Here is a 25,000-nt window from a genome sequence, read left to right as displayed (position 1 = left end):
GTGTGCTTTTAGTTGTCTTTAGGCACAGAGGCCTGGACTTGGCGGACAAACAGAGACCTTCACGATCTCTTGAGATCTTTCGAAACGATGAAGGTTCAACACCCAAGTTTGCCGTCTTGGAACTTGGATGTAGTTCTGAAGTTCCTCATGTCCAGTCCATTCGAACCTATGCATGAAGTGCGAGCTTTTTTTATGAATTCTTCTTGGTTCCATAACAATATGTCATAAAGGACATATGAGCTGTCACTTAGGGCGGGAGATGCAATTCTGTGTTGACCTCGTTACACGAAGGATGTCAATTCAACCTACAAGAGATCCTTTTCTCTTGGTTGTTCGTGTCTGCGGATACGTTGCTGGGATAGGGAGCCGACACTGATCCTTAACTAGTGAGTTAATTTTTAGTTTAACTCTTTTTAAAATTAAGCGCAAACCCTCGTGTTAGGATCAGGTGATCGGGATCGGTGTTGTGCTCCTTAATTATGCCAATAGGCATAGGTATATGGTCATATGAGTGGATTAGCACCCATTGACAAATGCCAGTTAGGCTTTGCCGAGTAAGTGGATAAGACCCCTCGGCAAACCCCAAGAACTCTTACCCATGGTCACATCACTCGCTGATGCTCTTGATACGAGCGACTCCTAAGGCAATCTAGGAGTCAACCTCTGTCTGAAAAGATAGGAACCAAGGTTTTATAATAGGTCCTTCTTATCACTTGGTGGTGTTTTTTGTCAGGAAGCAAGGTTACCAGTGTCAAGAATTGCTTTGGCTTTTTTCTTTAGGGGCACCATCAAGGAGTGCTTCATCTGTCAGACAGTGGATATGAAAGTGTTGAAGGTGAATGCCATGGACTGGGGCTATTCTACGTCGTAGCCTTCCAAAAGAAACAGGTGGCACTCAATGAAATCTTGAATGCCACATTTTGGCGTAAGTATTCGTGTTTGCCTCTCACTACCTTCGGGAGGTGAGGATTACATACGAGAACTGCTACTCTTTTGGGCCCTATGTCGCAGGGGGCGACTAATATTTGGGGACAGAGAGTAGCACTCTCCTATCTTTTAGAAATATATTTAGTTTGGACTTTTTTAATTTATTTCTTTTTATTTTTTATTTTTATAATGTTTATGTAGTGTTTTATTTTTTTGTGGTCTTGGGTCGGCGGACTTCCTCCATTAGCCATTGGTTTTACGAGTTTTTAAAACCAGATATGCTAGGTCAGGTTGTTAATGTTTATTGCTTGCCTTCATAGTAGTGTAAATGTTTTTTTGTCACAGTGTGGTCACTCCCCATTGACAATCTCTGGAGCGCACCACTACATAGGTCCGTCCTTGCTGCACCTCCAGTGAAGCATTAACAGCATTCGATGTCTAAACAACACCTATATGATCTTCACATTGTGGTACACGCTCCCCGTACAGTTCATTAGAGCGCACCAGACTACACGGTCACGTACCTTGCTGGCACCTCTAGGAATGTAGTACCGAAATTGGAGGTCTATATATAGGTCTAGTTCATTGTGGTCACGCCCCGTTGACAGATTCCTCTAGAACTCAACAGCTTCACAGGTTCATACCTAGCTGGAGTCTCTGTAAGCAGAAGGCAGACTTTGGTGGACGGTCTCACGAAGTCAGCTTTATGCTAACAGTTAAGGAACCACAATATCAGTATATATATGGCATTGTTTTCCCAAATCGAATCTGTCTCCCCCTTCTCCAAAGGTGGGATTCGCTATATATATATCTGGCAGGTAATTCATGAACAAAATGATCTTGTTATGAGACAATAAAGTTTGTTCGATACTTCCTGTTCAGATATATATAATCAAGTGCCCCCCCCTCCCCTCAGGAGACAGTGGCACTGAAAAATCGACAGAAAATGGGAATGGTTCCTTACGCCCGCCTCCCAGCGGCGGAATGGGTACTACCACCTGGCCGACCACTGCTGTGCCGGGAGTTTGGAAATTCTGTCCGGACCTTCGGAGATACAGCTATCTATATAGTCTGCCAGTAAGTATGAACCAACTTTATTGTATCATAACAGATCATATTTTAATTTCCTTGCACTAGGAACTTTCAACTTTTGACATCAAGAGAAAATTTTTTGTACTCGTTCCAATAATTTGGTGTTTAACTTTTGGTTCGCGGTTACAGATTAGCTTTTATCATGTTATATATCATGTGTGTTTTTTCAAGAAGCTTCTTCAGATTTAATCGGTTTAGTTTTATCACTGAATAAAGTAAATGGCTCATTCATAGTGTTACTGTATCATAATTTTAGTGTGGCTTGATGTTCTACAAATTGGAAGAAATCCCTCCCACGAAGAAAGAGTAGAAGCTCTACTATGCTCCTTCTTACTAGTAAAATAGCTTCCGCTTCTCTCTAGCTATGCACGGCATTCCGTGCCTGGATTTGTTATTGTACAAACATTAGAATGACACCTACTACAAGTTTCTGTGAGGATCTGTCCCTGAACAGCTATAAAACGAAACCGGAAACCTTGAGTACATGGGCCACACGTCGTCGAAGCTGAGAAGGAGCAGTAAAAACTCATAATAAAACACACACACACGCGAAAACGGCGATGACCCGGGTAAAGGCCGAGAGAGTCAGACCAACAACTCTCTGCCCAGGCGCTTGAGAGAAAGCCTGAACGCTGTGCGTGGTGCGTGGTCTTGCCACTTTTTACCTGATATTCGCACAATTCTTGTTTTTTCATCGGCGATTTAACTGATCCAGCTAGGCGCTAGAATATCTATTGTTAGACGCTCAGGTTTGTGGCTATTGAAAATACAAAGTGTCATTTGAAAATTTGTCATTTCAGTAATGATGTGTTTCTATTTTAATTATGCCTTCCTATATTTGTGTGCAGCTAAATTGCCATAAGGGTGGATGAATCATATGCTCAAAGCGACATAGAGGCTGCGTGAATCAATTGAAGACCTGATTACCATTGTGATATCCTACTTAAAGTGTCCAGGAATTCCCTCATTCTTTAATACTGTTATTTATAAACTCAACATATATAGTATGATGTTTTCTTCTGTTCTTCCTTTCAGAGCCACTATTGCAGTCACATTGACTGTTTTGCTTATCAGCACCTCTTGGCCATTCTGCCTTGTCTTCCAATCTTGTTTCACTATATCTCTGACTTAAGAAAGGATAGGAGCAGTTTTACTTTTTCTGTTGCTTTAGAAAATAATTCTTTTAGTTTTCCTTACACCTCCAAGTTGAGACTGACTTGCTGCTGTGCTGTCTAACATGGATTCCTCCAAGTGTGTTAGTGAGCTCCATGCCCTTTTAGAGGAAGTTTCAAACTCTAGCCATTGGTCCTTGGTTGGTTTGTCATTTGCCCCTTTCTAGAGCCACAGCCACAACTTAAGTCTTCTTCTGGCAAGGATGGTTCTCTTTTTTGGTCCCGTTGGTATTCCTACCTTGCTGTCTTTTGTTCAAGATGACAATTTATGTCCCTTGAGGGCTCATAAGTATTTTCTCCTGCATACAGGTTCCAGCTCTTTCTCATCTGTTCCTTCACACAAGTTGTCAGTCTTTCTTATTGACTATGACAAGTCATTTCTTATGCCTATTTTACTGCATCCAAACAGGACCTTACTACTCTCTGGATTAGAGCCCTTTTGTTTTTTCCTGAGATTTAACTTCTGGCATCTATGACCTCCTTCCTAAATGGTGATTCAGAGGGGTATAATTAATTGGTATGTAATATCAAACTCTTTTTAAATTAAACAAGTTTTATATTCAGATGGGAATGGCATAGAAGAATGAAAACTGTCACTTCATGGACTGGAAATTAACTGAACATGAACACTGACAACTTTTTTCCTTTAAGAAATACTGTTACAATTGTAAAAGCAGACCCTTGCATACTTGCAAGTGGACATGTTCTTGTATTTGCTATTTCAAAATAATTAGTTGTGTATTTTAGATAAACTCTTCTCTTTGTGGTGTTGGATTTATGAGCTCTCTCCACCATATTCTATCTGAAGCATTTGTGGGCTGAATTCCCATCTGGTATTGGTCTTCATCTTTCCTACAGTATCCACATGCCAATTTCACCAACAATACAATTTCCTTCTGCTTCATTTCCAGCACCATAAGGTTTGATTTTCAGTCCTCTCCTCTCTATTCTACTCTTTGGTCTCTTAAATATTTCAGCAACTCTCCTCTAATTCTACTTATAATACCAGATCTTCTAATTATTGGAGTTCCCAGGGTATCCTTTTATGTGTTCTTTCTTAGCTTCCTCCATTTTTATGATAAACATAGATAAACAGAGAAAGCTTGATAAACAACTAAATTTTACAATACTGAGGAGAAGAAGGCCAAATGCTTTATGTACTGAAAGGAGAGCTATCCCATTACTAAGGTCAGAGTCCAAGGACTGAATACATTATTATCCATGTTCATGAGTTAGTTTTCTTTACAGTTAGGTCAAATTACTTATCATCCCTTGTGTCCCTCACAGCTGAGTAATCACTTTGTATATGTCTAAACTGTAAATTAATGGGAGTTCCCTTCTAGCACAACTGATTAGTTTCTTGCAGGTGCAGCTGCTCAGTAAGGCAGCAAATATCAATTGTGACAGCTTGAGTTAGTGGCATCCTCCGGTGAGGGGCACTTATCAGAGACTGTGACTCTATTTATTAACTCATTTAAGGACTAAATTCTGAATAAAGAATAACATAAGTCATAAAGAGGGTTGCATTTTGGGAATATTAAACCTGTTTTGAATTGTGGGTTTTTTTATGATAAAATATTGATATATATAGAAATATTAAGTGTTGGTAAGTAATCTTAAAAAGATTTTGTTTATGTACGTTTTTTCCTTTCTATAATCTAAATCTCTCTATACCAGTATATAATGTCATCCCCTTTTATCACTTCCAGAAATTACAAGTGGACTGCAAATCTCCCTGAATGTCTTGCCTACCATAATATGGACAATGTAAGAGGCCTTAAACCTGCAGTCATTCGTTCATTATTCTACACATACTCTCCATTTTCCACACGTATAATAAAGGAGGAGCCACTTTCAGGGCATCCAGCAAAGCTAATTGGAGCTTTGTGTATTTCACAATGGTGTTCTGTAAGTGTGTTTCATATTTTGTATATAACCCAAATATCATATTGAACCAGAACTCCAAAGTTTGGAAGGGTCATGCTATCTTGACCCTTACAAATCACTATATACATATTCCATTCATTGAAGATTACGATTTTGTGAAGTATTATTGTTTTATCTTCCAATTTTGCTTCTTCAAATCATTATCAAATTGGATCAACAGGGACTGTTGGCTTGTCTTATTTCTTTACTTCAATATGACTTGAATTATATTTCAAGGACTCAAACTCTCATGTCAAGATGGAGAAGATTCAACATTATCTACAGTAATTCCTTGCTTCATAGTTTGGAAGAAATGGGACATACAGAATACTACGTACTTGCAAATTTCTAAACTATCCTCTAATGTTGAATCTATGTCTATTAACTGCAGTTTTGAGTTATTTTTAAATTTGCAGAATACTATGACAAAATATGTACAGTGAAATGTATGCAGGGAATCTGTATTTTTGTTTCTGAATACTTGGAAGTCAATTCATTGATTGTGGTAAACAATCACCAGTTTTGCAATACAGTAACAGACTCCTCTTCAGTGTACTTCTTTTGTTAATAGGCTGTGTGTGCCAGTGGCTGACAAATTGGGTATGTAAAATGCTTGAATGAAGAGTCAAACCAGGTTCTTTGTAAAAACTTTGTCTGAAGCATTCTTTTAGATCACTATTTCTCTTATGCATCTCAGTAAATCTGTTGTGTTTATTTTATACTTCCTTACAATTCCTGACAAGTTAGTCAGTTATATCCTCTTGTGATTAATGTGTACAAAGTAATTTAGTATAAATATATTGTGCATTCTTTGTTAGGACTGTTCTATTCTTTCTTATTTTTTATTATGTGACTTTTTAACTGCTCTTTTATGATATACTAATAATTTCATTATTTACTTAGTGTTTGAAAGTAAGTATGTTGCCAGCAAAATATACCCTAGGGTAGACTAAGGAACATACTTAGTAACTGAGAAATGTACTTAATAAGCCTGTCATTGTTAGTCTTGCGCCTTGCTCCACATAACCCAGATAACTATATATGATAGTACGATGTCCCTCTGCCTATCATGTGACCTGCTTGATGACGTTGCATTGAGTAACACAGTGCATCTTTATCCAGGTGTCCTAAGCAGTGTTTCACATGATCATGAAGAGGTTTTCCTGATATTTGTGAGTAGAAGGAATGGCTCTGCCATAATGTAGAGGGAGGAATTGTCTTTACTAGGTGTGCTTCTAGGATACTGTCTTGTGTGTTGTTATTAGGTCTTGATGGATCTATCCAATATTATGTTGTTCATCATGGTGCTGTCTGATGACATCAAAGTCATCCCACTGTAAGTGTCTGGGCATCCTCTAACATGGCATTGGTACTAGTAAAGCATGTTTGTCTTCCTCATGGGATCTTGCATGAGTGTGTCTAGGTTGGTTTTTTATCAGGAGGCTAGATTTCATTTATTCTAAATGAAAGTTGTAAGATTTCTAATTTTACTGCAGTTAGATGGTTTGATGTGTTTGGTGATAATTTCCCATTTGGCAAGTTCATCTTCCTGATAAGTACATATACTATATGCTTTATAATGATGTAGGGTGTTATGTACAGTGCCTACACTTCTAACATTGCATCCTGGAGATGGATCAGTAAGAAGCATGCTCCAATTTAGAAAGTCACTTGTTAGAGGTTGGTTGTCAGTGGGATTGTCCTTTGATTCAGATCTCATGGGAAAGACGCAAACAGCATATAGCTAGGACTGCTTCATGGCACCTTTTGCCATTTCTTTCCTTATTATCAGTCATTAGTAATGAAGAGGACCTTTTACTTTTTTCCAGTAAGGGCTGTCAAACCTTACCTGCTAGATATAACACTTCTAGGCTGAAGCAGACTGTTCCTGTCCACAAACAAAAGAAGGATGTCAAAAAGTACAGTCTCCTTTTGGCTAAGGGAGGTGTTTTTGAGACCTAAACATAATGTAGTGGATGGGAAAATCGATAGGTAAAAGTGGAAGACCACAAATTCGGAGCACACTTTTTGCTTTGATTCACTGTATTAGTGGTTATTATCATGGCATGCTACTCCGATGTTACGGGTTTCGCGTCTCCCTCAGGGCAGTGAAAAATCACTGCCTCTGTATTGTGTGTGGATCACAGTGGGAGGTTTGAACTAACATTCTTTGGAAGTTTGAATTTCATCGTTGCCCTGTGGTGCTTATTCCATGTGAAAGTTTCATCTACTGAAATAATATATTTTTTATCCTTTTTCTGTTATTTCACTGCAGATGGCTGGTGATGCTAGTCTAATTTTGTCATTTTTTTACTGAAGATGTTACCAGTAAATGGCTGGACTTTTTATTCATTTTGACCATGGTGGCCTATTTATCTTTGAGTGAGGGAGTTTATAATCATCATCCATTTTATCCTGAAACTATCTCTCATTCTGGGCTTTATCTAGAGACTATACTCCTTGCGTTTATTAGCTTCTAAGGGACATATTTCAGTTCCCGCTTCACACTTCGATTGATAACATACATACTTTTTTACAACTTAAAAACTCTATGGCTGTGTTTTCTGACTCATAGCATATCACCTCCCACCTAGGCATTTGTGGCATAATAGCCTCCTCAACTTTTATGTGCTCCTGATGTCTGGCATTTTTGATATTGGCAAGCCTGACAAGAAACATGAACCCTTTTGTTATACCATGTTTGAACATCCAAGATATCTACACCTGATAACGGTCCATATATTTGCTTAGAATGTAATTTTAGTATCACATTGCAAAATTTTTCTGCAAAAGTCCTAAAATTTATTTTCATCATAACAATTATATGTTTGTAAAGCAGTCCTATTATCTATCAGACTACATTTTTTTTTTTTTGGTATTTCAGCAGCAAGCAGTACTTAGAAGTTTAAAAATATTTCTTCATTTTTGCCAAGCTTCAAAAAGACGGAAAGTTCATTGTGCGCAAAATGTTCAGGATATGCCAGTGATTCTTTAGTACATTTCACAAGATGAGGGCTGTTATATCTAAAAGTTGTTATGTCATAGATTTTTGAATTTTATTTACTCTGATTTTTTTTTTATATATTTTCTTACGATATTTCTTAGTGTACATACATATTTTAGGTATTAGCAAATTTATGAACGGCTAAATACTGAATGCTAATTTATTACAATTTTTAGGTATATGAATTATTAATGAAGTATCATGGATGAAAGATAACAGGGATATACCTGACAAAGAGAGCAATGTGTTATATGATTAGCAAGAAAGAAAGGCATCCATTAAGCAAAGATTTTTGTGAGGTTATGGTATAGCAATGGAGTATTGATGAAGACAGGGTATGTTCATGACTGAATCAGTTTTTGAAAGAGAACTGTAAAAACGAAATGATATTGTTATGATACTAAAGTTTGTTTCATACTTACCTTGCAGAATATATATATAGCTGTATTTTTCTAAGTCCGACAGATTTTAAAAACCTTCCGACACACGCAGTGGGTCGGCCAGGGTGGTTAGTACCCATTCCCCGCCGCTGGAGGCGGGTATCAGGAACCATTCCCATTTTCCTATTCATAATTTTTATTTCCACTGTCCCTGAGGGAGGTGGTGGGTACTTGATTATATATTCTGCCGGTAGTATGAACAAACTGTATTGTATCATAAAATATCATTTTGTTCTGAAACTTACCTTCACATATTAGATAGGCTTATCCCCCCGTTGGGGTGGGATGGACAAATAGAAGGATTTTGGGAACAAATGCTGAGATGAATTTTACATCTTGGTTCCACCTGTTTTAGCATAGCCGACTTCGTGATTCTGTCACCCAAGTCTCTTCTCTTTACAGAGTTTGCCAGCGAGGTAGAGACCTATAAAGCTGGTGCACTCCAGATGATCTGTCAACGGGGCGTGACCACAATGTGACTATACCATATTGACCATACCATGAGGGCTTAAGAAGTAAAATAAATATATATATCTCACCACCTGACCAGCGCTAAAACAGGCCCCAAGTTAAGGTGTGTTAACTAAGCTTAAGGTGAAGAAAGTCGCGTTGTCGCGACTCAACACTAAATTAAGATCTCTTCCTAACCATTTTTTTCTACAGGATATGATGAGTGGTACTTTCTTGCCCCAAGATTGTGTCTGCAGACACGTATGGCCCTAGCGAGCAGCAGATCTCATATGCACATCTTCACTCTCGCAGGAGTGTGAGTGAACACAGAGTTTGCTTCGCTAAAACATGGTACTCAGGATGTTGCTGAGTGCATACTCTGTTGAATTCTTTTTTTTTTTCCCCGTAAATGGGCCCCCCCCCCCCCTCCGGCCCCCCCTTTCCCCCCCCCCCCCCCCCCCCCAAAACCAACCCCCCCCTTTTTTGTACTTTTTGGCATTCATAAAGATTTCCAATCTTTGTGCAACCATGAGGAAGCAGTTTTTGAAAGAACTCCTAACACTAAAGCCGGGTGTTTCTTCGATATGGGCAGTCTGGTCTTTTTCGGGAACCTGCAGATTGCCCCGATGACTTCGACTTTCTTGAGTTTTTATGTCCGATAAACTTGAGAGACCTGCACAGGTACAGGACTCTCTTCTGGCCTCCTGCCCCTAACTTGGTGCCATCCTTGCCTTCAAGCTCCCTGGCCCAAGGACAAAACGGTTTCCATTCTTAGGCCCACTAAGTCTTAGAGAGCAACGCCTTGTGTTCTCTAAAGCCAAAACTTGTGACGATGCTTAAAATCTCACCTACCCTCTTTGTCGTATCTAGGGTGGTTAGAAGAAGGCCTTCCTGATTACAATGCAAAAGTTAACAGGTAGGAGAGGGTTCGTAATGCTTGACATCACGAACATTTCAGATCTACGTCTAAGTTCCATATTGAAAGCTTCGATCTGGACATTCTCAGTCAGTCCGTCCTTGTGAATAAAGTCAGGTGACCGACCATTGGAACCATCATCGAATCAAGGAACAGCAAGGCTGTACCTGAAGCCCATAGGCACTATTCTTCGCTGAATGATGAGTGTCTTACTGCCCTGGGCGATCAATCTAGGCAAACTTGGGGGGTGTATCAACGAACCCAACGTCGTCAGCGAATCACTCCTGATCGAGCTTCGGTGCCAGATATAAGGAGCAAGGAGCAAAAAGGCGTTCAGTCCGAAGGAATAATGCCTTACAGTCCAACCTGTTCTCATGTTACACGATCATCGGGTGTATAACCAACCGTCTTCGTCAACAAGAAACTCGGGCTACTATATGTCGCCTGATCCGCACGAGTTTCCTGAATCCGAAAACAGGTGAGACAAAAATTAAATGGTGAGCGAGTTTCAGATTCCACAGAACTCAAAGATCGTGAAGGGCTTTTGTTGTTTGACAGACCCCTACCCACCCCCCACTCCCCCCAATCTCTGAGCCCAAAGCCGGGCAACACATATTTGCGTATTCTTTAATATTGTGACTGCCAGCTTATCCCTTCTTCAGACGGACTGGAGACGGTAAATCTTATTCTGTCAACATACCCTCGATAGTCTGAACGTTGTCCAGACTCAGAGCGGAAGGTTTAGAGTACCTTTCGGTTAGAGTAGAACGACTCTCTCGGAAAAGGTCCTTGGAAAAGTGACTAGAAGGATGTGACCCTCTGTGAATCCGGATCCTTAAGGCCAACGGGGGCGATCAGCGTCATTGTCGCTCCTGTGGAACGTCATAAATCCTCATTACATTTCTAAGCGTTGAAAAAGGAAAAGAGACTAACATCCATCCGTTTAATATCATGATGCGTTTAATGGTACAGTCCCGATCGCAAAAGGGAGCAGATAAGAAGAAGCCTCTTCTTCCTCAACCTATCGAAGAGAGAATGAAAGGGCGTCCCTAGTCCCCACAACTCTCACTTACTTCTAAAGAAAAGATTCCACTCGGAAGACAAAGTTTGCTGCCGTCGATCGAGAAATTTCTACGGACTTTTGGCAATCCTGTAACGAACCTCTATAGTGATCGTTACTTCTACGCCTGTTGTTATAATAGGCTCTTTTCTCTGTAACTCGACAGACCGAGAGGACAGAGAGATGAGATACTTCTTAAGATATGAAGGCTGTGGATATCAGAGTTGATGTGGACCACTGGTTCCAAAAACTCGTTTCGAGGACTGTTGGGGGACGACCGGAATTGCATTTTACTTCTTTTCGATTAGATGCCGGACATCTGACGCTTTCCGATGTCCCTCACTTCTTTTATCTGACGCCTGAGAGATGTTCAGATAATTCCTGATCTTGATAATCTTTCAGTTTCCAGGGGGGTTTAGGAAAAACTGTGGTCTGAATTGAAGTCTATTCTGGGAAACAAACTTCTTCAGAAGGCAATGGTCACCCCAGCAAGCTCTCCATTCCCTCCCCGGTATGCTTCCTTCCTAGTAGGCTGCGGCTTTGCCTAAGAGGAGAGCATTAAAAGTTGCAATTTCGGTAGACTCGTATTTTCTATACTGTGCGGTAACGACACCGAAAGGATTAAATAGACTCTGTTGACATAGTAAGGCAAAACGATGCCACGTTTATTCATTCACGTAAGAAATCCCCTCAATCTGGCTAAATTCCGTGATTGTAGGACATGAGTACAGTTAGCTCAGGTCATCCCGCAGGAGAGAACGTAACCGCCAGCCAGAGATACGGTTAGTCGTCCATCCCGCAGGAGAGAGAGACTTAACCTACAGCGGATGACAGCGCACTATCTGTTACTGGCTCGGTTGGACTTGACATTCGACACAGCATCAGCCGCAAGCTTACGAACGTCGTCTCTTAACTTTATGATCTGGGTTGCACTACTCCTTTCACGAAGAAATAGGTCCGTTATTTTTTGAGCAAACGAGACTCTCAAGCTGGTATATTTAAGCGACGAAAACGCTAATAATAGATGCGTTTTGTGTCGTCAGAACACTACCATACAACGGTAAAAGATAAATCGGAAACTCCTGAAAGGCTGCAGGGAGTAACGATTAAATGTCCTTAAATAAATAGACAATAGACCTCCTCGGTTGCCTCCAGAAGCGTACACAGCAAGCGGTATGACGTGAACCAACCCAGTTAGTTAAAATAACGCAAGGCAAAATATTTTTATTATATCCAATAAGTTTTTCTACTTACCTGGCAGACATATATATAGCTGAATTCGGAAATACAAGCTACATACATATCTGACGGCAATTTCATGACAAAACTTATAGAATCGGCAGACGCTCAAGCTTCTTAGTTATTGGACCATAACGTTCATTGCGTGTCTACAGTCTATTTCTTGTACGGGTCTGCGAATGACGAATTGAGAGCTCTCCGAATTCTTGTCAATAGAGCTTATTCGCTTACGCTATCAAGTTAAAGAGGATGTTTTGTCAATGAGACTACCCATTTTACGGGACAAAGAGATATTTTGTCAATGAAGGGGATACCCACTTTACTTGACAAACATAGTAAAATTGTCCAATGGGGAAAGTCACTGAATTGACAACGTATCCTTAGTCTATCATTTTATTTTTCCCGATTCCCGTCTCAAACGAGAAGGGGCGACTCCTGTTAAGAGACAGGCTTACGCAGGTAGAACCACGATGTTCAATTCGGCAGCGTAGTCCCGACTAGAACTAACAAAATCTCTCATCTGAAAAACCCTTTTCAGATGGGCTAACAGCTTGCAAAATTAATCCTGGAAATGGAAGAAAACTCTCCAACATCTTCCTCTCCCGTATCACAACGAATGCCTGCTTAAAGCTTAAATTTATTGTCAGTGTGGCAAGGAATCCTGTCTTGCGCTTTCCTGAGAGCGTCCTTTTGAGAATGCCTTTGGGGCAAGAATCCTACTGACGTCGCCGGACGTCGAGCCCTTTCATAACCCGTAACTGCCTTATCGCAAAGTCTGACTGCGGTATAGAAAAACGGATCTTCAACTTAGCTTTCCGTACTCCTCCCACCTTTGCGAAAAGCATATAATATTACAGAGACCTCTGATTCACGAACCCTAGGTCTTGCTTGGGTTCTAAGACAGAAGTTTGTCTTTTCCTTTAGCTTCTACATTCTTGAGCTCAATCTTAAACAGAGCTGAGTTGAAGATTTCACCAGAACCTTCAGCAGGAGCAACCTGGTGTGCGCTGGCGCGCCTCTGCGTCTTTGCGAGGACCTCGGCGTCCTGGCGCGCGCTCGGCGTCCACTGGCGCTCGCCTGGCGTCCTCCGAGCGTCCCGTTCAAGCGAGGCGACAAAAGAAGCGTGCGATAAAAGCGCCACGCTCCTGACGTGGCCGTCAAAACAAGCGGAGAACTGCCTTCTTTTCATATTTCTCGGTGGAACGACTACACGTGTCAGGGCTACGTTCGCCTTCTTACTTCTCACTGAAACGCATAACGGAAGAGTGAGGGGCGTGAAGCCGTCCTCTTCTATAAAGCTTCTTTTAGAGGGCGCGAGTCCTCGAGATTCGTGCACGGTGCACGTTCTTCCGCAGCCTGGACAAACGTCAGGAGGTCCTACCGAATGGGACTCCAGATCGAGTGGGTTCCCCGTACCATCCTTCTGCCTTTCGACATGCCCTCTCCCTGGTCCTGGGAGTCCGACATGGTCGGCCTAGAGGCGTTATGGGGCGGTTCTGACCGTTCCCTCCTGACGAGAGAGAGGACGTGAATCGTCCTCTTCTCTAAAGCTTCTTTAGAGGGCGCGAGTCTTCCGAGAGCTCCACCTTGCGTCGGGAGGACGCCTCGGAGGACGATAAGCAATCCTTCCGAGGTTTCGTGCACGTGCACGAACTTTGGCAGTCTGGGATTTTCATCAAAACTGTCGAAGGCACGCCAGATCGGTGGGGGTCCTCGTAAAACCCCCTTCCGCTTTCGACATGCCCTCTCCCTGTGGTCCTGGGAGTCCGCAAGGTCTAGACCTAGGGCCCGTTATAGGCCGTCTGACGCACCCTCCACTACACAAGGGGCACTGTCACTGCACTTAGCCACCTTCACTATGCTCTCTAAAGCAGAAGCACTTTCGTTTCTAAGTTCGAATCGAAAGAGTATAGAAGAAACGGGCAATACCTCTACAGACACTTTTTTGAAGGGCGCGAAGGCACATTACAGGGTTAGGATTAACAATAACAGCAGTAGCACTTCTTCACAACAAATGAAGGAGAGCGATCACCTCTCGCTACATATTCATAACCCCGTAGGCTACTATAGGGTTAGGGCAAAATAAAGTCACAGAAGGTTTAGCAGGTTCACTACCCTGACTTTGTTTACTGATTAATGTTGCGTACATTACGAATCATACGTTTTCCTTACGGAATTAGACATGTTTCCTGATTAATTGCGTACATACGAATCATACGTCTTCTACGGAATTAGCAAAGTCTCACACTCCTTCATGACAATCTCAACAAAGAGCAAGACCCAAACCGCCTCGTGCATACCAAGTGCGGATCTACCGAAGCTTTCGGTAGCCACACCCTATCTTTGCAGACAACCCCTCCTGAACTAGCCTACTAGTTCAGATATCTTTGGCAAATGAATCAAATTCACCTCGTTTAGATTAGCGTATGCCTGACACAAATTTCCAATTAAATAAATCATAAGACAATTAGGATACTTAGCCGTCAATGAAGTTTCCAAAATCCTAAGACGGAGTACTGAAACAGGTGTTTTCAGCCTCGGGCGACAAGAAAATGATGAATAGAAATGTAATGTTTCCTGATACCGCCTCCCAGCGGCGGGAATGGGTACTAACCACCTGGCCCGCCCACTGCGGTGTCGGAAGTTTTTTAAAACATTCTGTCGGACTTCCGAAATACGCTATATATATATCTGACAGGTACACATCTTTCATGAACAAACTTTGTTTGATAGAATTGCTGCAAAGAGGATTTTAGCTGAAACTAAAATGACGCCTCTATAACTACCAGAGGGTTTTACAGGATATGGATTGCGGTACAAAACCGCGACTGTGAATTGGAATCACAGTCAAGGTACAAAGAAAGTGACCTGACTAATGTGGTAACTATAAGTTGGGTAATGAGAATATCTCTGTGCTTTATTTCTATATGATTGACGATAGAATTGACAAAGAATCATTGGTGATTAACCTCCTCCTCCGTACTAATTAACCTTGTGCTGTGGAAGGGCTTTGGGCTAAGGACCATTGACATGATGTGTGTAGGGGTGCCTTTTCGCATCCATCTGGCCATCCTCCGTCCTTAGGGCTGATTCTTAACTGGGCCATTTTGGCATGGTTTTGTTTCTAATATCGGTTTATCACTCCTCTTTTACCTATTCTACCAATGCTTCTTCCTCTGTCCCCCTCATCCCTAGGTTTGGATGTTCTGCTTAGAGGTAGAGGCCCACTTCGTGGTTGGTCATGACGGCCGTCTGGATGCCTAGGGCCAGCATCCCTCCTATTTTCTTTTGCCTACTCTTTCATGTGGGCTCTCAAGGAGTGGACGATACACTTCCAGCACACTTCAGGCCCTACCTGATAGTGGAAATTCCATTTGGTATGGATTATGCAGTTTGACTCAAAGGGGTTGAGGACTGACCCCTATCATGGTCAGTGCTTTAATTCTTTGGGATTTTCCAATTTGCCTAGTTCTGTGACCATGAGCCAGGCTACTCCCAGAAACCTATCCCAGCTGCCATGTCACCAGTTATCTCGGCAAATAATGCCCCGCTCTCCCTTTCTAACCATATGAAGCACAGTGTGCCACCATAAAACAACAGAACACTACAGTATCTCTTCCTTCAAAAAAAACTGCCTTAAGGCTCCAATGCAATCCTCTCCTAACTACCTTAAAAATGTCCTCTGGTACTCACCTTGCCCTTATGTCAACTCTCTTTGGACCCCAGAAGTGGGACAAGTACTTCATTATCCCTCCAACTGCTCCTTACATGAACAACACACTCCACTTTCAGAAGTGCCTGCAGAGATAGGTAGGTATGGTCAAATCCCTGACAAGACATGATCACTCGTGTTTTGTTGGACATTGTTATGTTGAACACTAAGGCTCAGGCTCAAGCATGTCCAGTATCAAAGATTTGCGAGGTAAGTAATGCTTCCCTACTGCTCCACATCACACCTTAACAGTTATACTGGACAGAGGTGATACCTTCGGAGCAGTGCCCCGTTGACAAAGTCAGCTAGAGTGACTTCTCAACATAATATAAAAATAGCGTATCCCTCCACCCCACTAGCACCTCAGTGGCGTGATCGGCATGGTGTTGGTGTGCTACCTCAGTGGCTGAGAGTGTGATTCTCTGGCATTCCATTGAGGTGTGAGAGATGTGTATTTCTGGTGATAGAAGTTCACTTTCGACATGGTTCAGAAGTAACATAAAGCCACTGGTCCTGTTGCTGAATAACCACTGGTTCCATGCAACGTAAAAACACCATACAAGCAAAACAAAATAAACAAACAAAACAATCCCTGTCCCACATCAATGTCAATAGTGCTGATGCTTTGGCCACCCAGCCAAATTTTGTAGATCACAAGCACACTCCCCTGTGTGCAGCTCAACTGGAAATGATCAAGCCAGTTGCCACTCACAAGCACATTTGTGCTAATTGTGCTAGCAAGCATGTTTCTTACTGGGGTTGCCTGGTCTACAAATTTGAATCAGAAGTGGTGGCTCTTCGCTACAAGCATAGACTGACCCTTAAAGAAGCTAGGCAGGAATCTCAACCCCTTAGCTTCACCACTGTTACCATGGTCCAGATTGTGACAACAGCAAAGCAAACAAACAAAATCACTGCTAATATGCAACAACCAACCCCTCCCCCCATCTCCTATGCTTTATTTTCCCAATCCACCACCACCTCTAATACTCCTTGCCTAAGCCACTGCATTCCTCTTGAGTACCATCATCCACCACTTCGTCCCCTCCTTTTATCTCATGTATCTCTATCAAACCCCCTACTTCTACATCCCCACATTTCCATTCTTCACTCCCAAGCTTCCTCCCCTTAGCAAACCCCCACATAAAGAAATAAATGCCAATTTGGGAGCAACTACCCAAAGTCTAATAACCAAATTCTCACCCTTTAAGTTTTCCCAGTCACTACCTGTTTGCCCTCCACCCAAATAAACTCTTACGACAAGTCCCTCCGGAAACCATGAAGGACATTGTGGATTGCATAAACCAATCCTCTTATTATGATCCCAAACCCAATCTCATCCCACACCTCCTCTCGCACTAAATACGCTGCTGTCCATCATATCATTGTGGAGGTCCATAACCCTTCCACTGTCTTTCCCCCATTCCCCTGCCAACCTCGATAGAATCCCCAACCGTCTCACCTTCCCAGACCTCTGAACAGAGGAAAAGTATCCTCGACCTTGCTGTACCCTCAACGTTATACTAACGAGTCTCTCTCTTCTGATCCTTTCTTACTTTTAGACTTACTCTTGCGTTCTACAAAACAGATAACTTACCCGTTATCCCAGACACTTACCCGACCCTACTTCAAACTGAAGACAGCCCGTCTCTATTTATCAACCATACCTCAATCACACTGACTATATTTTCACACAGCTCTTTTTAATGTCCGTGTTCCAGTTGAACATTCAAGGTTTCCGTTCCCACGGATACGATCTCAGATATCTCCTCTCGCAACATGAACCTAAAGTAATATGTCTTCAGGAAACTTTACTTACCCAACTACCAAAACCTATTCCCAATAACCATTTCCACTTTTCTGTTCTATCCATTTCTGTCTCTTCTATTTTAATTCATCACAAAATACCATGTTTATCCATACACGCTACATTTCTTTGTACTATTACAGGCAGTCCCTGGTTATCGGCGAACCCGGTTATGAGCTGAAAATCGACGAGCAACGAAAATTGGCGATTTTCAGCGCCATAATGCACCAATTTCCAGTTATCCTTGCCAATACATACCTTACAGAGGTGCCATTAATTTGTTATCAGTGCCAAAATCCAGTTATTGGTGCCATAAGCGCCAAAAACCTTAGATTTTCGGTTATCTGCCATTTACACATGTCATCAAGCTGTCAGAAAGGAACCCCCACCGATAACTGGTGACTGCCTGTACACGAGTTTTAATTATACAACTTCCCTAGTACGTAATTATATAGCTAACTGTTTATTTGCCTTGGTTAGGTAACAGTGCCCCACTCACTTTTGGGACAAGAGAGAGGAACAACATGGCAAAGAGTTCAGTTTGTTTCTGCCAGGCGATGGCTATGGTGGTCGGTTGCAGTTATTCCTGAAAATTTTTTGGACTCCTTTTTTTAATCGCAATCGGTGAATTACTCTATTCTTGTATTAGCCGTCTTGGCAAATCATTTAAATAGCTTTAGGTTCTGTGATAACTAGGGTTTTTTTTTTGCTTTTTGTTTTTCTGTGGTAACCGTCAGGTCTTAGTGTTTTCAACAATGTCGCACACAGGTTCTGCTAGCTTTAGGTATTGCGCTAGAGGTTGCAAGACTAGCCTAGTAACCAAGGAATCGTATGATAATCACACTTTATGTACTAATTGTATAGGGCAAATATGTTCATTTGATACTACATGTAATGAATGTCTTGATTGGGACGAAAGGAAGTGGAGGAGTTTGGAATCTCATTTAAAGAAATTATAGAGAGAGAGGAAGAGAAATTCTGAATTGAATTCACATCGTAGTATTCCTGTTATATCTTTAGCTCCCGCTCCCACTTCTCTTGCTACGCCACCTTCTCCGTTTGCAGGCTCCCGCACTTCTGATCCCAACTCCATCTCCTGTCTAGAGGAAAAGATTGATATGTGTTTTGCTCTGTTAGTACAGACTTTGCAGCAATTTGGTGTGTCTGTGAAGGTCCTTATGGACAAGGCAAAAAGTGATATATAGCGTTGTCAGTGGCTGTTTGTCCCACCATGCCCTCCCCCTTAGGCAAAGGTCACTGTCACACTCCCAATGCATGGGGAGGAGTCAACTGGTAGCCCAAGGGAGGTCAGTAGGGTTTGCCTACGAGAAGGCGCCCCTGCAGTTCAACCTATTGTCGCTTCCCAGGTTGAAACAGAGTCGTTGGAAAGGTCTCTCTTTGGATGTGCATAAATTGTCGAGTTTGGATGACTTCTCTCCACGACGCCAGTGGCTTTGGGGGAGCAAGTCTCGACCATTGAAGAGAGGTGCTTTGGATGCAGCTACAGTAGAGAAACACGCCCATCTTGTAGTCATTGGGACAGCCCGGAACGTTTTTCTTCTGACTGCCTCTCGGAAATTGATGCTCCTCTGGCGCCCAAGGCTCATCATCGCTCTTCAGCTCCTCATCAAGCTCCTTTATCTGCCATGCAGGAGCACCTATCGGACGTAGTCGAGCGCCACCCATTGACACCCGAGCTCCCTTCTGTCGCTCACCAATTAGCGCATGCTTGCGTTGTGCAGGAGCTCCCTTCTACTCCCTCGGCTCCTGCCGCTGCTGCTTCTGCTGTTGAGTCAGTAGATTGCATTCAGGCGAAGCTTGGCAGTATTCTGCTTTTACTGAGTAAGCCTCTTTCTTCAGTTCAAGCTCCGACAACTCAGTTAGCGCCCATGATGGTCCAGCAAGCACCCACAACAGCTCAACTGGCGCCAATAGTGGGCGAAGCTCCCTCTACATCGTCTCCTCAGACGTATAGAGACGCTGCAGCGCCAGAAACTCCTGTAGAGGCTGTTTTGACACACACACACGTTGATGCAGCCACACCTCAGGCTCCTGCAGATGTGGATTTTTCTTTATTTTTTTCAATCTGAAGATGAAGCTACAGAGGATCAAGAGGCTCCCTCTTCAGCGTATGTGGCTTTATTGAAGTTCTTGCTCGCCACATACTGGTCCTTTTTCAAGTCGACCTCTCCATCGTCTCCTGAATCAACTTTGGTTATGGATAGTATGCCTTCCTCAAAATGCTCAAAGATGCCAAAGATGGTTTTGTCTTCCTCAGCTAAGAAGGTTTTTAAAGATATAAATGCTTGGCTTGCTGAAAAGAGGGAACAAGGCGTCTGAGACCTCTTTGTTTTCTGCCTTCCCAAATCTCCAGGTGGAGATATTTGTCGTATGCTACGAAAGAGGCTCCTTTCTTGGGTGTTTTTGCCTCTGCACAGGGAGATTTTTCTGGTCTTGTAGACACAGCCAGACGCTTGGCTTATTCTTTGGTAAAGATTTTGTTTTCTGTCAGAGTTGGCTTATATTTTCAAAGGCATTTGCAAGATGTCTGACATTTTCAACTTTCTTGATTGGTCTGTTGGCACTCTGGCCTGCAAGATTAGGTCTTGCCCTTCACTTTCGGAGAACCTCTTGCCGGATTGGACGGGAGTTCTCTTGTGTATCGATAAGGGGATTAGGGATGGTTCCCACGACTTGCTCTCTCTACATGATGGGAATGCTCATGAAGAGGTTGCTTTGGTGTTCCTACATGTCGAAGGGCATTACTTCCTCACAGAAATCAGCTCTATTATTCTCCCCCTTAGATAAGAGACACTTGTTTTCTGAATCCACAGTTTTAGGAGCTACTTTGGATCTGGAGAAGAAATGTACTCAGGATCTCCACGCCCAGTCTTCCAAAAGACCGAGAGATCCTCCAGTGATGGTTGCAAGACAACCACTCGCCTAAGGAGGCCAGTCCTTTTGGGCCAGACAGAGATCCCTCGCAAGATCAAGAGGAAGTAGTACTAGGTTCTTGTCTAAATCCATCAAGAAAACATCTTCGAGGGGCTCCTCTAGCAAGTGAGGATGCCATTCTCCGTACAAGTGTAGGAGCCAAACTTCTAATGTTTTGGGAAGTTTGGCAGAGTAAAGGGGCAGAACCTTGGATTGTCAAGGTTCTGAAGGAAGGATATGTTATCCCCTTCCTCAGGAAGCCTCCCCTAGTCAGCACGCCAGTCATCGTAATGGCTTATTTTGAGGATCAGAGAGGTTTTCAGCTCTAGAGGACAAAATAACTTCACTTATAAGAAAGGGAGCAGTAGAACTCGTTCAAGATCGTTACTCTCCGGCGTTCTACAGTCATCTCTTTGTAGTCCCCAAGTCATCGGGGGGCTGGAGGCGCATCCTGGATGTCAGTGCCCTGAATGTCTTCATTGTAAAGACAAAGTTCAAGATGGAAACAAACCAAACAGTCCTGTCATCCATTCGCCCGGGAGATTGGATGACAGCCATAGATCTTCAGGACGCTTACTTCCATGTTCCCATACACCCCAAGTCAAGGAAGCATCTTAGGTTTGTATTCGAAGAAAGATTGTTCAATTTCGTGCCTTTTGCTTCGGACTGACAACGGCACGCCTCAAGTACTTACCAGGTAATGGCTCCCATTGCGAAGTGGCTCCACCTTCAGGGGATACAAATATCCTTGTATTTAGACAACTGGCTCCTAAGAGCACAGTCAGAGAGTCAGTGTGCAGGGGACCTCAAGATGACTCTCTCTTTAGTACAGGAGTTAGGAATCCTCTTAAACTCCCAGAAATCTCAGTTGACTCCCACTCAGCAGATTCTATATTTGGGAATGATCATAGTGACTCAGAGTTTTCGGGTTTTTTCGATCCAGAAAAAAGAGTAGATTCCTACAGAAGAAAGATACAAGAATTTCTGACCTTAAACGAGTGCTCGGCTAACAATTGGATGAGTCTGTTGGGGTTCCTTTCATCGATGGAGCAGTTTGTGTCACTCGGCAGGCTACATCTAAGACCCCTGTAGTTCTATCTAAAAGAAAGCTGGAACAGGAAGGAGCTTCCAGACTTGCATGTTATTCCTATAACACAGGAAATAAAAGAGGACCTTCTTTGGTGGAATTCACAGAAGAGACTGTCGGAAGGCAAGTCTCTCTTTCAACTGAACACCAACCTGAACTTCTTTTCAGATGTGTCGATCCTAGGATGGGGAGCGGTTTTAGGGCAAAGCGAAATCTTGGGAGTATGGTCCCTAGAGCAAAGGTCTTTGTATATCAATGTGAAGGAGCTAAAGGCAATACACCTGGGCCTTAGTCCTTCACATCAGAAGTAGAAAACAAGAAGATAGCCGTCTATGCAGACAACATGATTGCTCTCTCATATTTCAAGAAGCAAGGAGGGACGCAGTCTTTCTCTCTTTAAGAAGCTGCTAAAGACCTCATTTGGGCAGAACAAAACAATACGTGTCTAGTCACCAGGTTCGTCCAGGGGAAGCTAAACATTTTAGAGGATAAGTCAAGTCGTCAGAGACAAGTCCTGCTGACGGAATGGACATTGGATCCTTTTGTCTGCTGGACCTCTGGAAACTGGGGGAAAAACCGACAATAGACTTGTTCGCTATGTCTCGGGACCATCGTCTTCCTCTGGTTTGTTTGCCAGTTCCAGACTCACAGGCTTGGGTGGTAGATGCTTTTTTTTCTGGACTGTTCGGACAAGGAACTGCATGCTTTCCCTCCGTTCAGCCTGATAAGGCAATTGCTGAACAAGTCCTTGTACACAGTAAGGTGTCTCTGATCTTGGTGGCCCCCTCCTGGCCATCGAAGGAATGGTTCCCAGACCTCGTAGATCTATTGGTGGACTTCCTGAGGCTGCTTCCTCAAAAGAGGCAGCTACTCGGACAACCACATTTCCACAGATTCCACAAAAACCTGTCTTCTCTGTCCCTGACAAGATTCAAACTGTCCAGAAACTCCTTAGAAAGAAAGGGTTTTCTAAGGGAGTTTCAGAGGCTATTTCCATGGGTAGAAGATCTTTTAGCAACGTGTATCAAAATAAGTGGAGAATCTTCAGAGAGTGGTGTAAGAATTCCAACATTTTTTCTTCTAGACCACTGTGATGCAAATAGCCAATTTCTTGCTTCATTTGAGGTCAGTAAGAAACCTGCCTTCTTCTACCATCAAGGGCTATAGAGGGCCCATGTTAGCATCAGTGTTCCACTACAGAGGCTTGTACTTGTCCTCCAACACAGACATCTCTGATCTCATTAGATCATTTGATACTTCTTATCGTAAAGATTCTCCCATGGTGCCTTGGAATCTGGTTATAGCGTTAAAGTGGTTGTCTGGGCCTCATTTCGAACCTATGCATGAACTCAGTCCAAGGGACTTAACCAGAAAAACTTCTTCCTATTGTCCTTAGCGACTGCTAAAAGGATTAGAGAGATTCATGCACTTGATAAGAAAATAAGCTTTTTGAAAGGGAATGCTATTTGTTCATATTCCCTGGGGTTTCTAGCCAAGAACAAGTCTCCCTTTAACACCTGGCTTCACTCTTTTTCGATCCCTAGTTTTGACAGAAGTCCTGGTAATGATGATGAGGAAAAGACTCTGTGCCCAGTAGGTTCTTAAAGTACTACCTTCACAGAATTAAAGATATTCATGGAGACTTTGGCAGTCTTTGGTGTTCCGTAAAAAACCCCATTAGACCGTTATCTAAGAATGCTCTAGTATTCTTCTTAAAAGACGTCAACCGAGAAGCACATTCTTCAAGTTAAGGAGACGTTCTCCCGGCTGCAGGCATGAAGTTAGGGCAGTAGCCACATCTCTGGCTTTAAGAGAAATTTATCTCTTACTTCTATTATTATTTCTACATTTTGGAAATGCAATTCTGTGTTTGTATCGCATTATCTCCATGACATTGAAACAGAGTATGAAGACTGCAGTTCCCTGGGTCCGTTTCTTGCAGCGGGTGTGGTGTTGGGAAAGGAAGTGTAGGAAGCAATCCTTCCTAAAATATTTTTCTCCTAGACACAAGGTGTGAGGTGTTATGGGAAGCCTGAAGATATGAAGTGCCTGGAGGTACCCTTCAGTCCTTTGATAGGCTGGTGGTGGATATTTTATTCTTTTGGTTATAGGTAACAATCTCTTCTGGTGATGTGTTGGTACTGAGCCCTGGGGAGGGGCAATTACTTTTGATCCTTTGTAACCATCAGAATTGTCCTTTGCTACAAAGATCCCTCTATGTAATAGGTGCTACATGGCTTTACCGCCATGCAGTTACATGATAAGATCAGTGGCAAACAGAGGCAGTATTTTCCTACTACAACTCTCTTATCAGGTAAGGAATCAACAAACATTTTAATTAATGTTGGTAAAACTTTTCTGTTCTCGGGCAGTGTATTTTTTTATGAATCTGAGGTAGAATTATCCAAGCTTCCCTCCTTCCTGCAATGTGGGAATCAGCTATATAAATTAACTGGGGGAAAGTTTTATAATTAAAAATTAATTTTCATGATAAAATAAAGTTTTAATTATACTTACCCAGTAATTATATAATTGGAGCTCACCCTCCGTCCCCTAGCATGGATTCCTGTTGATATGCATAAACAAACTGAGGCCTTTGCCATGGTGTTCCTCTCTCTTGCCCAAAAATGGGCGGCACTGTTACCTACCCAAGGCAAATAGATAGTTAGCGCGACCCTCAAATTTCGGGATTGTAACTGCTGGTGAGGGAAACTTAGCTATATAATTATTGGTAAGTGAAATTAAAACTTTATTTTATCATAAAAATATCATTTTTCATGCAATGTAGGATTACAATAGTAATCCAACCCGATTGACTTCACTGCCTTTCAAGACCTCCTTTCCCAGTTACCACCCAATTATCAGCTCCCTTACTTGTAATAGATGACTTCAACTGCCAACATACATTATGAGACTACTTGGTTACTAAGTCCCAGGTGTGCACCCTCAAGCAGTTTTTAATAGCTAATGACCTTTCTATTTTAAACACAGAACACCCGACACTTTGAAGCAAAAACACGCCTTTTTTTTTTGTGTCTAGAAACTATTACTATGCTCTCCTGCGCTCCAACTACACTTTCATTGGTCAGTGTAGAACTACTACTTCATAACTAGTGACCATTTCCCTACCTTTTTTTCACCTACTCCTAATCCTCCACACTGTCACTTTGATAAAGCTGATGGCACTCTTTTTCTACGCTCTCAGACTTGTCTATACTTCCTCCATCCTTTACA

The 25,000-nt window shown here is 42.4% G+C and overlaps 1 protein-coding gene across 5 annotated transcripts in view; it reads left to right on the top strand.

Moving 5' to 3' along the window:
• LOC135223574 (transmembrane protein 183-like) overlaps positions 1 to 25,000 on the top strand; it is a 152,816-nt gene that overhangs the window by 33,571 nt on the left and 94,245 nt on the right. For 3 of the 5 annotated variants that reach the window (XM_064262096.1, XM_064262095.1, XM_064262097.1), the window contains one exon: positions 4,901 to 5,074. In XM_064262096.1, the coding sequence (XP_064118166.1) occupies positions 4,901 to 4,930 (30 nt within the window). In that variant the 3' untranslated portion in view covers positions 4,931 to 5,074. Of the gene's footprint in view, positions 1 to 4,900; positions 5,100 to 25,000 lie in introns of those variants that run through there. The other 2 variants (XM_064262094.1, XM_064262093.1) reach the window with 1 other exon arrangement.

Source organism: Macrobrachium nipponense, chromosome 10, assembly GCF_015104395.2.
Source record: "Macrobrachium nipponense isolate FS-2020 chromosome 10, ASM1510439v2, whole genome shotgun sequence".
NCBI classification, from domain to species: Eukaryota; Metazoa; Arthropoda; class Malacostraca; order Decapoda; family Palaemonidae; genus Macrobrachium; species Macrobrachium nipponense.
Note: the sequence above shows the minus strand (reverse complement) of the source record. Positions and strands in the feature narration are given on the sequence as shown.